At 52.4% G+C, this 13,485-nt stretch overlaps 1 protein-coding gene across 3 annotated transcripts in view; it reads right to left on the bottom strand.

Moving 5' to 3' along the window:
- Positions 1-2,392: 2,392 nt before the first annotated feature.
- The window catches only part of IGF2BP1 (insulin like growth factor 2 mRNA binding protein 1), a 36,581-nt gene continuing 25,488 nt past the window's right edge, over positions 2,393-13,485 (bottom strand). The window contains exons 5-15 of one of the 3 annotated variants that reach the window (XM_059998485.1): positions 11,833-11,896; positions 10,266-10,547; positions 9,373-9,507; positions 8,542-8,664; positions 7,635-7,770; positions 6,664-6,786; positions 6,196-6,315; positions 5,412-5,486; positions 4,542-4,673; positions 4,163-4,276; positions 2,393-2,485 (exon numbers count right to left, since the gene is read on the bottom strand). In XM_059998485.1, the coding sequence (XP_059854468.1) occupies positions 2,393-2,485; positions 4,163-4,276; positions 4,542-4,673; positions 5,412-5,486; positions 6,196-6,315; positions 6,664-6,786; positions 7,635-7,770; positions 8,542-8,664; positions 9,373-9,507; positions 10,266-10,547; positions 11,833-11,896 (1,397 nt within the window). The remainder of the gene's footprint in view (positions 2,486-4,162; positions 4,277-4,541; positions 4,674-5,411; positions 5,487-6,195; positions 6,316-6,663; positions 6,787-7,634; positions 7,771-8,541; positions 8,665-9,372; positions 9,508-10,265; positions 10,548-11,832; positions 11,897-13,485) is intronic. The other 2 variants (XM_059998486.1, XM_059998487.1) reach the window with 2 other exon arrangements.

The following is a 13,485-nucleotide window of genomic DNA, read 5'->3' as shown; positions in this document are numbered from 1 at the left end:
ACAAAAAGTGAAAAGCACTGCAACAACAAATCAGGCGGACCTCTCTGAGGGCGAGAGGATGGCTTTGTCTCTTCCACTAATGGAATCTTGGCTCCCATATTTTTAGACAGAGAAGTATAGATTTTTTAAAGGGTATCTTTTTTTAGTTATTATTTCTCTCCTCGATAAAACGGAGGCAATATTTTTAAATATCTCAACAGCACCACTGGTGGGAAAAACCGACTGGGGTGCCCTTTAACCAAAGCGGGGAGGGGAGACCACAGGCCGGCCGTTGGAGGGGCTGTTGTTTCGCCCTTGGGGCCACAGTTCTGCTGGGCCTGTTAATCTCATCAGGCAGGATTTTCCTGGGAGAGGCTGGTGGCTTAGGAGATCAGAGCCTGGCCCTGGGCTCTCTCACACGCGTGGGCCTTCCCCCACTCGGCCCAGCCTCCGTCCAAGGGGCAGCTCCAGCTGCCTTTCCCACAGGGCCTGTTCTCCATAGAGAGTTGCTAAAGGGTTACACTGGCTCATGTTGTAAGAAATTATGAAACATAACTTTCTCGTTTTTTTTTCTTTTCATTAAAAAAATAAAATATTCAAGACTATCAGCTTCTCTTTTGCTTCTTTTCTTTTTTATATAAAATATCAGCAAGCCGCAAAGAAAAAAAAAGATTAAAAAAAAGAGGTGGGGGAACAAAGAGGAAAGTAATTGCTGAGGTAACTTCATACCTTGAGGTAGTTTACTTCGCGCACAGCATTACCTGACTGACTCCGCCCACATGTCAAGGTTGTCTGGTTGTTACTGTCGTTGTTGCAATGTCGGAAGGAGGGGAGTCCAGAGCATGGGCTCGTCCACATGCGGGAGGCCTTCCTCCCTTCCCAGCACACTTGATAGCATTGTCCAAGGTAGCTAAAGTGCACCACCTGGCTAACATGCACTGACGGTCAGTACGTCTGGAGGGGAGGCCTAACCTCATTTAACTGATGGCTGCTAAGTCTTCCACAAGGGCTGAACTGAAAACGGGATCTTGCTGAGCCTGGAAAATTAATAAATTAAGCTTGTTTACCCCTTTGTGCACAACGTTGCTGGTATTTTGAATTTTGTTTTTTTTAGGCACACGTAACGTCATGCCAACGACTCGTGGAGGCAGAAGCCATCAGTTCAATAGGCCTCTAGGATAGAAACAGAAGCAAATTTTCTCTCCAATTTACTGAACAGTCATGAAAGATGCCAAATGATGGACTTCAGCTTTATCAGGAGCCGAGGGTCGGGTTCCACGTCCCACCACCACCAAGGGAACAGTGCCGTGGGGGGGAGTGCCCCGCAACCCCTGCTTCTGGGAACCAGCCCTTATGGGAGCACATGGGCTGGCGTGAGGGCACAGTGGCAGCCTTTGGGGCCACTCAAGTCCTCCATGGAACTGAGACTTTATCAAGGGGCGTTAGTGTCCCCTTCCCAGTGCTCGTATCCAATCATTAAAATAGACTTTAAAAAAATATAAAATCTGCCTGAGAATGATAGGAATCAGGGACAGTACAGTGGTCAGCCCCTATCCCACTGAGCAGTCAGTACCACCCATGTGCACCTGGACATGACGTGGGACTTACATGGTTAGAGGGACATGAACGGGGCGGGAATCCTAGTGGGGAAGCCCCAACAGAGCGGGAAATTTGAACTGTGCCAATTTTTCAAGGTGGTGATCTGGAATCAATCAGCCACAAGGGCACTCCTTTTAAACGTGGATTACTGTATAGTTCAATCACCTTTCTCCCCATTTCTCCCCCATTCCTTGCCATTCCTACTGGCTGGTTAGGAAGGGATTGGAATTAATCTACAGATGCCAATGTGTCTTCTCCCTTCGAGTCAATAACGTAAGCAAAGCAATGGATTGGTTCTCACTTTTGCCAGTAGCAGAAAGGTAACGTAACCAGCGTGAATATACGAGAAGGCTACGTCAGGGCACAAGCATAGAGGTATTTTCATCAATAAACCAAGTAGAAGGTTGGAAGGATCTTAGGGTCAAGAAGTAAACCATCCTTTGAGGTTGATTAAAACACCCCTCTGCGTGTTTTAAAAGCCTGAAGGAAATTTTCTTTCTCTTCCCACTGGGGTCTGACCCACCCTCTCGGTGGGACCTAGAGAACTTAAACGATCCACGTTTAAAAGCACCCTGAGCTAGAATTTCCATGGTGACACCCTCAGGGGTGGGCAGTGTTGGGCCAATCGGTTGGGTGTTTAGGGCTGAGAGATCAGGGTTCCTCACTGGAACAACTTCCTCAAGCAAGTGGGCAAACCTGATCTACATCCCGGCCCAAGTGTCCCTGATTCCCGCTCATTCTCAGGCCTGCTGGGGAGAACGTGCTCTCGATTTCGGCCTGTTGTCCTTGAGCCGACGTGATGGGTAGGGGCCGGTCACTTCCTCCGGGCCTGGGCCTGGTTACTCTGTCCCTTTTGGTGCAGCTGTTTGACTTGGGCCAAGATGTCTCGTATCTTCCGCTGAGCCATCTGCAGACAGAACAAACGAGAGTGAGGGTCTCCGAAGGCAAGGAGTTACAGCCTTACGTGCGGAGAGAAGCCATCGGGGTCTGGACACCAGCGGCAACCACGGGTCATGTTGGACTTGTAAGAAAGGTAAGAGAAGACTGAGGATTAGAGTGACCATAAGTTTCTTTGCCTCCGAGCAGACCCTGAGCACCCACTGGATTCATACAGAGGAAGGGAGGATAAACAGTAGTATAAACTCATTCATCAGAATTTAAAACATGACCAAGTTGACACACGTTACTGAACTCGAGGGGGAACTCCCAGAGTTTCCAGGAGCATGTGTCGTCAGAAGGTCGAAAAGCAGGAGACCTCGTCACCAATCCCAACTCCACTACGCATGTAAACATCCCAGGAAAGGGGATGAACTGGGATAACCAAAAGGCAGTGAAAGAAGCCCCACTGTGGAAATGGACAGAACACCGAAGGACCGGCATCTCTACTCTCTCCTTCTTAAACGTGTCTTCCCTATGAACAAAGTTGTCTAAGGGAAATCAACTGTAGAATGTGATTCTCTTGACAGAAATTTACCAGAATGTCTCCTTTCCATAAATTGAGTGCTTGACTTCTTGGTTGAAGAGAAAGTTGGTCTAGGTTGGGGAAAGAACGTGGAGTCGATGTTTACACATTAATTCTTACTCTGTCAGCCCTGTGCTTGACGTTTTACTAGTTTTTCACTGAGTTCTCATTTTAACCAATGAAAAATGTCACCACTTTGGTATTTAATACACCCTGGTTCTCTGCATCCCTGGATACATCATTTAAATCTCACATTCCTCACTTGTACGATGAGGTTGTTATGAGGGCTACACGAGTTAATAGAGACCACATAGAATGCTTGGTGTAGCAGCAGAACCCACAAATCTTAAATATTTCTGTGGCTATTAATGGCTCCCAAAGGGCTGTCAGAGAAAGTTGTCACGCTACGCTGGGGTCTGGGTTCCTGTCTTGCCCTTGACTGCGTGAGCAGCCTCAGGTGGGCCACAAGCCTGATGTGACGTGCTTATCCTCTGTGAGTGGAAGGGACCGTATCCAGTAGTCTCCACACCCCTTCTAGCTCCAACACTAAGGGGTTTTAGGAAAACCCCACTAGCTTCCAATCATCCTATAATTCGAACCCGATACCTGCCCTCCTTTCTAGACTCTGGGGTCAGTCCCAATGCTGGGCACTGACTGGCTTTACTGGAAGCAGTGCAGGGATAGATGGTGAGTTCCAGGAAGAGAACAGGAGGGTGGAAGAACTGGAAGCAAGGACGGAGCAGTGGTTCTGGGAAAGGTGAAGGAACTGCACTGCAAACGGGCAACCCAGGATGTTATTCCATGAACAAGGCTGGGTGGTAGATAAGATCCACTTCTCTCCTTATCCAGTGCAAAAGAGAAGGACTAAGGTTAGACGACAGGGAAGACTATTAACATATAACGTGATACACCATAGTTACTACATAATGTAGACTACCTATGAAAATGGTCAAATCACTGTCCCTACAGCCTTCAGAGGGAAAAGAACATCTACACCTCACACCCTTACACCTGGAAGCAAAGAATGACCCAGCCCAGAGGCGGGCAGAGTGCACGGGATTTGTCGAGGTCATGCTCCCGGAGCCCTGCCGCCCTCCCGCGATGGGGGAGTGACATACGTACCTGGCTGGCATAGAAATGCCCAATGATCTTGACGATGACCTGGTCGTTCTCATCAGGGGTCTGGTCTCTCGGCACCACCACCTCAGCTGCTGTCAAATTTTGCAGCTCATTCACCTGGGGGCAGGGGCAGGGAGGACGGGTCAGAGAGGAGCTCAGGGCGCTGCCATGTCCAACAGGGATGGGACTGGAGGCTCAAGAGCGTGGTCACTAGCAGCTAGAACCTGGAGGAGTCAGGAGCTGGGCTTGGGAAGTGGAATCAAGTAAACGGGCAAATCGGGAGTACCCAGGCTGAGCCGGGCGGAGGAGCTGGGGGCCAGGGAAGAGCTGTTGGGTTTGGGGACTAGTGTCCAGAGCTTTCAACCTGACCCTCACGGCTCACCGTTTTGCCACCTTTGCCAATGACCCGGCCAGCTGCCGACGCTGGCACCCGGATGTGGGTCTCCAGCTTTACTTCCTCCTTGGGACCAAAGAAGTTCTCCTCCTTGAGTTTTCCATAAATTCTTCCCTGAGCCTGAGAAGAGGAGGTCATTGTTGTGTCAGCGGGCCACATGCATATGACGAAAGGGAAGCTCCCCAAGCCCCACCCCTTCCTCCTCTGGCCCACAGGCCCACGCCCGCTCGGGGTGGGTCACCATCTAGGCCAGGTGATAACAAAAGGTGCACAGGACTGACCTGCTCACTTGTAACACTGGGGAGCCCGGGCAGAGTAACTGAGTATGAGTACGTAGCTCCCCAGAGGAACACAGCACCTAAGCTACAAACCAGACCTATGGGGTCTGGGATGCTTGCATGGATTTGGACAAGCTGTGGCTGGCAAGTCAAGGCCCTGAGTGGCAGCTGGTGGAAGTCACCCACTCAGAGGGCGGGCTCTTGGTCACTCCACACAGTCTAGAGAGTTGTCCCCGCTCTCCACCCCTCCCTAGGTCAGAATAAGCTATCAGCTCTTTGACTGTCTGCCCGGAAGTTCGAGAACCTCGGCACGTCATAGGGACGTAAAGGAGAGAAGGGCCTTCCTTAGTCACTAAGGCAGAGGGCGAGGAAGAAGCCCTCGGACTGCCTTCTTTCCCACGTGCCTATTCACTCTCAGGAGGCAAAGAGGGAGAGCAACAGAGTTCCCGCCTGACGGCAATTTGAGAGCAGCCTTGCAGCCCTGTTTTGCAGGGAAGCTTAAAAACAGGACGCAGATTTGCGCTCCCATCCAAACTCGATTCCTCTGGGTCCTACTTGGAAAGACAATAAAGATCGGAACCTTGAATTGGGCCTCTGGGGGTCCAGTGATGATGACCATACGAAGTTTGGAGTCCGGAGTTTCAGGAGGAGCAATCTACAAAGCAAACGCCCGTCAGAGGTGCCCTCTACCTCCACCTCCTCCAGACCTCTACCACCACCCTGCTTCCACTCCCCACCTGGGACGGCCAGGGGAGGGGAGAACAGAGACCCCGAACCCCAAGGCTATTGCACCTGCATCAGAACTCTTATAGGAGGGCGTGGGTGCGTTCGTTTCTTGACGTATTCTAAGTTGGGGCGCCCCGCCCACACCCCATCTCCCCCACTCCCCAGCAGGTTTCAGCAGAGTCCTGCCAAGAGGGAGGGGCACAGAAATTTAACAAAACATCTGTTCACTGTGACAGGTTCTCCATGGCCAGGGAAGGTGGAAAGACGGCTGACATGTACTGAGCAACCACTGGGCACCAGGCACTGAGCCAGGGGCTTTGGCTGCATCGCCTCAGAGTATCATCATCCCTACTGTACTGACGAGGAATCCAAGGCTCAGGACCTAGAGCTCAGAAGCTGCGATCTGAACCCGGTCGGTCTTGTCTGAACTGAAGTTCTCTTCTGTGCTACAATACCACCTCCTCCCTTAGCCTGAAAGCCCAGGAGCCTGGAAGGCATCCCCCGGAGGACTAAGCGAGGTCAAAAGCAAAGCGTCTGCCCAACGCTGGGCAGACGGGGTGTCTGAGAACAAAAGCGGAGGGTGATGGGAGCAGAGCGCTCTCCCAGCCCGGGCACCGGAAGGAGACAGGGCAGGTCACCTTGATGGAAGCGCTGGCGAAACGGGAGAGCTGTTTGATGTGCTGCCCCTTCTTGCCGATGATGGCGCCCACTGCCTGGGCAGGAATGAACACCTGCACCATCTCCTGCTCTGGAGCCTGCTGCCAAGACAGGACGTGTTATTAACGCAGGTCAATGGACACAGCCCGGAAGCCCTCCGTGGCCCTGCCCTGCATCCTCGAGGAGGGAAGGGTGCAGGCACCCAGCGGCCACCCTGGGCTACGTGCTCTGTAGCTCTTTGCAGCAGGGACAAAGGGAAGAAGCCGGGCCAGACAAACAGGAAGAGTGCTGCCAGCATCTGAGGCTGCCGTGCACAGGGCTGGTGCTCCAGAGGGTTGGCGCCAGTGGCTGGGAGCCCTTCCCTCTCCCCGCAAATCCCCAAGCGTCAGGCTGCCACAGAGTTGGACCCTGCAGCCGCACGGTCCCCTGTAATAAGACCCTGCACCTACCATAAAGGAGCTGTAGGGGGCAGCTCCGGTGACGCTGCTGGGAGGTGGTGGGACTGCACTGGAGGAGGCTGGAAAAAGGCCTACAGCAGCCAAGTTCAGGCCGGGGATGAGGTGAGACTGCAGCTGGGGAAGGAAGGTGAAGAGAGAGAGGTCGGCTCATTCTGACAGGACCTGGTGGCCCTTGTACGTGGCCCCGGCTGAACAAGAGGGTGAGTGGGCCTCAACAGCGGAATGACGTGCTTTTGCCCCAAACCTGCCTGCCCTTCTGGTTTTTACACACACTCACATGTACACCGAGGGTTCTCGCTGGACTAAGAACCGGCAGCTCTGAGGAGAAGGCCCAGCGTTAGACCCTCAGACGTCCTTCCTCTCTAGTGGTTTACAGCGCTCTGACAGAGACATACGTCGGACTCAGCCGATGACAAGGAAGAGACACATCTCTGACTTTCAGGACTCACCTTTTTGGTCACGTGCCCCACATCCTCACTCCCCTTTAAAAACCAGATGAAAATTATGGACCCTCTCCCCACTAAAGTGCACGTAAACACAAACTTTACAGGAGGATCACAGACCTCAAAGCCCAAGACTGGACTCCCACTTGCACCCCAGGAATCAAATGAAGAATCCCTACTAATTTAATTTAAAAAGGATTCTGATGAATCGAGGTCCAAAAAGCAAAGCAGAAGCTCCAAGGCCCGGGCTTCCCTGGTGGCGCAGTGGCTGAGAGTCCGCCTGCCGATGCAGGGGACGCGGGTTCGTGCCCCGGTCCGGGAGGATCCCACGTGCCGCGGAGCGGCTGCGCCCGTGAGCCATGGCCGCTGAGCCTGCGCTCCGCAACGGGAGAGGCCACAACAGTGAGAGGCCTGCGTACCACAAAGGCCCCCCAGCCTGTGAATGCCCACCTCACTGGAGACCCACTTCTGCCATGGCTCAGGCTCACAGAAGGGCAAGCAGAGGCACCCGACACTCACACTCATGGCAGCCACGTCATTCTCATAGGCTTCCCGAACTTTCTTCATGATCTCCTGCTCGGCCCGGCAGCAGTTCTCGATGGCGCCCTTCACGGTGATGGTCCTCTCGGGGTTATAGAGGGTGAGGTCCTGTAGCCTGGGCGGGGGGAGCAGAGCAGTGTCAACCTTCCACTGACAGGCCAGGACCGGGACACAGGTCCTGGCTGGGGCCGACAAACGATGCCATTTCTGCAGGCTGTTTAGTTTTGGGCAAATAGCTCTCTGCTTCTGGCCTTCGGTTTGTAACCGGGGCAAGGATTCCCCACAGGGAGGTGAGGATACTCAGAGCAGACTGGTAGGGCAAGGAGGATGCTCATAAGTGGAAGCTGGTCCCCAATGGTGCCGAGCACTCCACTTCCTGTGCCCTCAGGAACAGAGCAGTTACTTTGCCCACGGGTAAGTCTCTGACGACATCAAGAGGCACAGTGCTCACGGAGTTGCCAGTCCAGCTGCATGACTTTGGTTCCCCCCGCAGTGAGGCAAACCACCACGCACAGCAGGTGCTCAGGGCTCAGAAAAGGATCTGGGTCTGTCCACATCCCATGGCCTGGCAAATGCTCCCGAAACCCCAAAGCCCTGGCTCCTGGCCACAGGTTCTCTCCTCCAGATGCAGAGCAAGAGAGACAGGATGTGGCAGCAAAGGACTGAAGAGGCAGCAGGCTAACAGCAGCCCAGAGCGGTGACGGGCGCTATAATAAACGCTCCAGCCCTTACGGAAACGCTCTTTACCGCTGCTTTGACTCTTCTTCTTCAACAAGCAGAAACTGCATCCAACTTAAGGGGCAGATATTAAGGCTCAGCGATGAGATACTGCCACCCCAGGTGCCCAGGCATCCCACTCGTAGAGGGAAATGAGAGAGTGCCTTACGAAGAGATGGTGATTTTCGTCTCTGTGTCCTGCTCCACCTTCTTCAGGTTGCGCCCCTCCTTGCCAATGAGACGCCCCACGAAATTATTATGGGCCAGGATCTTCAGGGGAACCTCGTCAGCCCTTGGGAAGAAGCGAGGGACAAGAGCTTCTTAGATGGTGGGCCACCGCAGACGAGGGGTTTCCAAGGTAAACCCCGAGACAAAATGACGTTTTCAAAGAAAACCAGCAGATCAGTGGTTGTTTAGGGAGAGAAATGGGAAGCAGGGATGGGTGGCCAAGGGCACAAGGTCAATAAGGGCGATGGGTATGTTCCTTATCCTAACTGTGGTGATGGTTTTATAGATGGAAAGAAGCGAACTGTAGGACAGCGTGTTCATTATGTCCTATTTGTGCTAAAATACACGCACATACACACACGTGCACACACCTGTGAGGGCACAGCGTTGCTAGGATACACAAGGCGTTATTTACATGGAGGATTCATTTTCTCAGCTTTTATCCTTTCGTACAATTTCTGTGTCTCCTATCTGTCTCTATTCTTGCTTTTAAAAAGTCTGCGTTAGGGCTTCCCTGGTGGCTCAGTAGTTGAGAGTCCGCCAGCCGATGCAGGGGACACGGGTTCGTGGCCCGGTCCGGGAAGATCCCACGTGCCGCGGAGCGGCTGGGCCCGTGAGCCATGGCCGCTGAGGCTGTGCGTCCGGAGCCTGTGCTCCGCAACGGGAGAGGCCGCGGCAGTGAGAGGCCCGTGTACCGCAAAAAAAAAAAAAAAAGTCTGTGTTATAGTCGAGGAGGTGGCAGTCCCCATGTGCCCAGAAGCTGAAGCCTTACGTTTTGGTGTCCTTTGCCTCCTTGTGCATAATCTCCAAGATCATCTTACAGGCAGAGGAGCAGCCCTCGGGGGTCGAGTGCACGCTGATGGCCTTCTCGGCAGCGCCTGCGTTCTCCTTCCTGTGCACGTCGATCCTGAGGGCCACAAGCACACGGACGTTAGCTAACCCTCAGCCGAAGCTACAGTCCGGCTCCTTTTGGAACAAGGCCAAGTGCAGAGCTGAAACGGGCAGAGAAAAGGGCCAGCCTGTTGCTATGGATTCTGTCTCAGCCAGGAGGTGGTGGCTGAGAATGGTGGCATCTATCATGGGAATACAGGGTTGGGGGATCAACAGTCCTCAGCTCTGAAGCTGCATTTCCCCTTGAATTCTGGATTTCCCCCTTGAAAGAACTATAAAGAGAAGGCACGCTGTCCCAAATTAAAAGTAAATAATAAAAGGATGCATTATGAATAAGGACACGACGTGACCTGTTCTCTTTCCACAGAACACACGACGATCAGCTACAAAGATCAGCGAAGAGGGGTGGCTGTGGTGGAATGGGAGATGGGTCAGAACTGTGACCTCTTACTAAGGTCCCTGACGGGCCCCATCCTGCTGCCGCCAGTAAGCGGTGCTGAAATCACAGAGCACTAAGGAGTGGCCGCCTTACCGAGACTAGGTTTGCTCGGTGAGACTTTCTACAAGAAACAAACCCTTCTTACTAACGAAAGTGCGTGGCCCAGCCACTGCCACCAGATGGCACCCCCCAGGCTTCTTCTACCTCCCCAACGTTTCCTAAGAGGTTAAGTTGAGTTGAGGACCCTCAGCGTGCTTCCAGGAGAGGCTTCGCCTCCTGGGCGCCAGCCACTGTTCCCTGGCCCCACCTCCCCTTCCCCTGCAGCCAAGACTCACTTGGACTGGGTCTGTTTCGTGATGTTGCGGATGGTAGCGCCCTCCTTGCCAATGATGGCGCCCACGTACTGGGTGGGCACAAGGAGCCGCAGGGGGATGTCCACTTGCTGTTGCTTGGCTGGGGCTCCCGCTGCCACAGGAGAGCCCTGGCGGGGCTGACCCCGAGAGCCAAAGCCGCCTCGGCGCCCGTTCTCGGGACCCTGTGCTGTCTGCTCATCAGGGATGTAGGAGACCTTCAAGGCGTGGTTCTCCAGCTGGTGGCCGTTCAGCTTCATGATGGCTCTGAGGACAGAGGGGGAATCTACTGGTCACTCCAATCCATGCCAATCACACCCAATGCCCTCCAGGTGTACAGCACTCAGCTGGGTTACAACGCGGAACATGCCAGAAGAAAGGGAGATGACCACCTGTGCACCACTCCCACCTCCACCTTAGAGAAGCTTCCAGTCTAAGTAGCATAAGACATCAAGTAAGGTAGCATAACACAAATAAGTTATCTCCACTGAATTCTGGAACTGGCTTGGGAATTTCGACCAGAGCTACCTATCACATAGGATTCACAGGAGAACCACATGTGATTCGCGATACGTGAATAATAAATAAAACATGCCAGAACAAGGTTTGTTGTGTCACCTCTTGAGAATGATACTGTCCATGTTTAAGCAAACTCCATGGAAACAGAAGAGGTGGAGACAGAATGGCTTGCAGGAGTTTAAGTCTGTCTGGAATGTCTGAAAAGCGGGACTGATGAACACTGGAGGGAGGGGGCAAGCGCCGTGCATTCCCAAGGCTGATGCTGGTTAGAAATGTTAACAAGGCAACAATACGCAGTAGGAAGGAAGCAAGTGTTGACTTAAAGCCAGGTCAAGGCCCATAGATCAGCCACAGGGACCTCCAGAAAATTCTGAGTCCAGCAGGTATCTAAAAGAAAACTGAATGGCTTGAGAAAGTGGGTGGATTTGACACTAGGTTGGAGGAAACAAATATGATAGAGGCAACATGCTGAAGGGACAAGAAAGCCATCAAAAGCAAAATGGCCTATAAGTGAGCATAAATGAGTACACAAAGTATACAAGTCTGTCAGTACCAGTGGGTGGAGAAGTGTGACTCAACCAAACAGGCTAAGGAGCCAGAAACTGTGGGTGTGATGGGACTCAAGGCAATCCCCGAGATAAAATGTCTGCCTCCGCCACATCATAACAAACCCTTTAGGTCTTAGTTCCTCCTCATCACCACTAGATGGCGCCATCAACACAGCAAAGGACCCCATGGGTTCTCCCGCAACCAGAGACCTATTAAAAGCCAGTATCTTGTCCTAAAAAGGATGTCCCACCTTCCCCGGGAGATCTTTGGGTCCCTCCCTTCAAAGTATTTGCTATCAATCCTGGTGAGGTTTCTGAACCTGAGATTCCTGAACCAAAAGACAAGAGTCTGGATTTGGTTGCCACAAAATCAGAGGCTAGGTGTGGACTCGTGCCCACCTGGACCCCATCCCTGCCCAAGCAGGGGCACCTGACTCCCACCACTCACAAAGACCCTCCTTTGCCCCACTTTTGGGTCCACTCACTGCCTGGTCTGCTCGCGGTTGGAATAGGTGACATTCACCACTGCTGTCTCACTCTCGGTGTTCACTGGGGAAGCAAAACAGAGGTCAAGGTTAGAGCAGCGAGATCTGGAGACGGCACCAATGGTGTAAACATTGTAGAAAGCTCATCTTTGATGGTTACGCGATCAGGAAGGAAATACTTGAATGATGAAGCCTTTCCCCTATAGACCACGTTCACCACAACTCCTGGAAAATTCAAATTAGACTTTACGTGCCTTCCTTTGATTCCCCTACCAGCCCTGAAGAGAGACAGGAATACACAAGGGTGTGCAGTCAACACATTCAGCAGTTATGCAGCAGGGAGAAAAGACACACACACACGCACACACACACACACCCCCCTAGTTTTTTTAACTAGTTAAAATCACACACCTAGTGAGACTGGACCAAGAAATGGTCTGCAAGGACACGGCTGAAGAGATTTGGGGAAACACCCAACAGCATTTTAGAGTATCCTCCAGGATATACGATCAAATGTAGGTGTATCATGACCTGGCTGACAAGGGTGGCTGCCACGGAGCCCGGGGGGAAGGACGTGGGAGTGGACCTGGGTTGGACATTAGAATTCCAGGCGATCTGGGCACATACTCTTCCCCTTTTTGGGACTGATAAAATTAACCGCTTATGCCTCGTCTTGTGATTATGGGTCGCCTAGGCCTGCTTAGCCCCTGGCATGGAGGACTTGGATCAAAACAATCAAGCCGCCGCCCGAGGACACTGAAAGCACTTAGCCACAAAACTGCAACGCAGACCACTCTCAGCCCTTCTGACCTCAGCGGTACAGCTCTCCCACCTCAGTGGAGAGGAATATTCTGAAAGAATAATCTACCAGAGACCTCCCTCGTGGCTCAGTGGTTGAGGATGTGCCTGGCCAATGTAGGGGACACGGGTTCGAGCCCTGGTCCGGGAAGATCCCACATGCCGCGAAGCAGTTAAGCCCGTGCGCCACAACTACTGAGCCTGAGCTCTAGAGCCCGTGAGCCACAACTACTGAGCCCACGTGCCACAACTACTGAAGCCCACGCACCTAGATCCTGTGCTCTGCCACAAGAGAAGCCACTGCAATGAGAAGCCCACGCACCGCAACGAAGAGTAGCCCCCACTCGCCACAACTAGAGAAAGCCCGCACGCAGCAACGAAGACCCAACGCAGCCATAAACAAACAAATAAATGTAAAAGACGGTGAGACAAAGGGCTATTACACAGCCATAAAAAAGAATGGAATTCTGCCATTTGCAGGAACGTGGATGGACCTAGAGAACATTATGCTTAGTGAAATATCAAAGAAAGACAAATAGTGTGCTATCACCTATATGCAGAATCTAAAAAATCCAAATGAATGTATGTGCAAAACAGACACTCAGACAGAAGGCAAACTAGCCGTTACCCAAGAGGAAGGGGGAGAACCTTAAGGGTGGGGGGGTATGGGATTGACAGATACAAACTACTATGTATAAAATTAGACAAGTGATGGGAATTCCCTGGCGGTCCAGTGGTAGGGACTCTGCGCTTTCACTGCCATTGGCCCAGGTTGGATCCCTGGTCAGGGAACTAAGATCTCACAAACCGCGCAGTGTGGCCAAAAAAAATTTTTAAATAAAATAGACAATTGAG

The sequence above is a fragment of the Delphinus delphis genome, chromosome 19 (assembly GCF_949987515.2).
Source record: "Delphinus delphis chromosome 19, mDelDel1.2, whole genome shotgun sequence".
In the NCBI taxonomy this organism is placed as follows: domain Eukaryota; kingdom Metazoa; phylum Chordata; class Mammalia; order Artiodactyla; family Delphinidae; genus Delphinus; species Delphinus delphis.
This window is presented reverse-complemented; position numbering and strand designations above follow the sequence as displayed.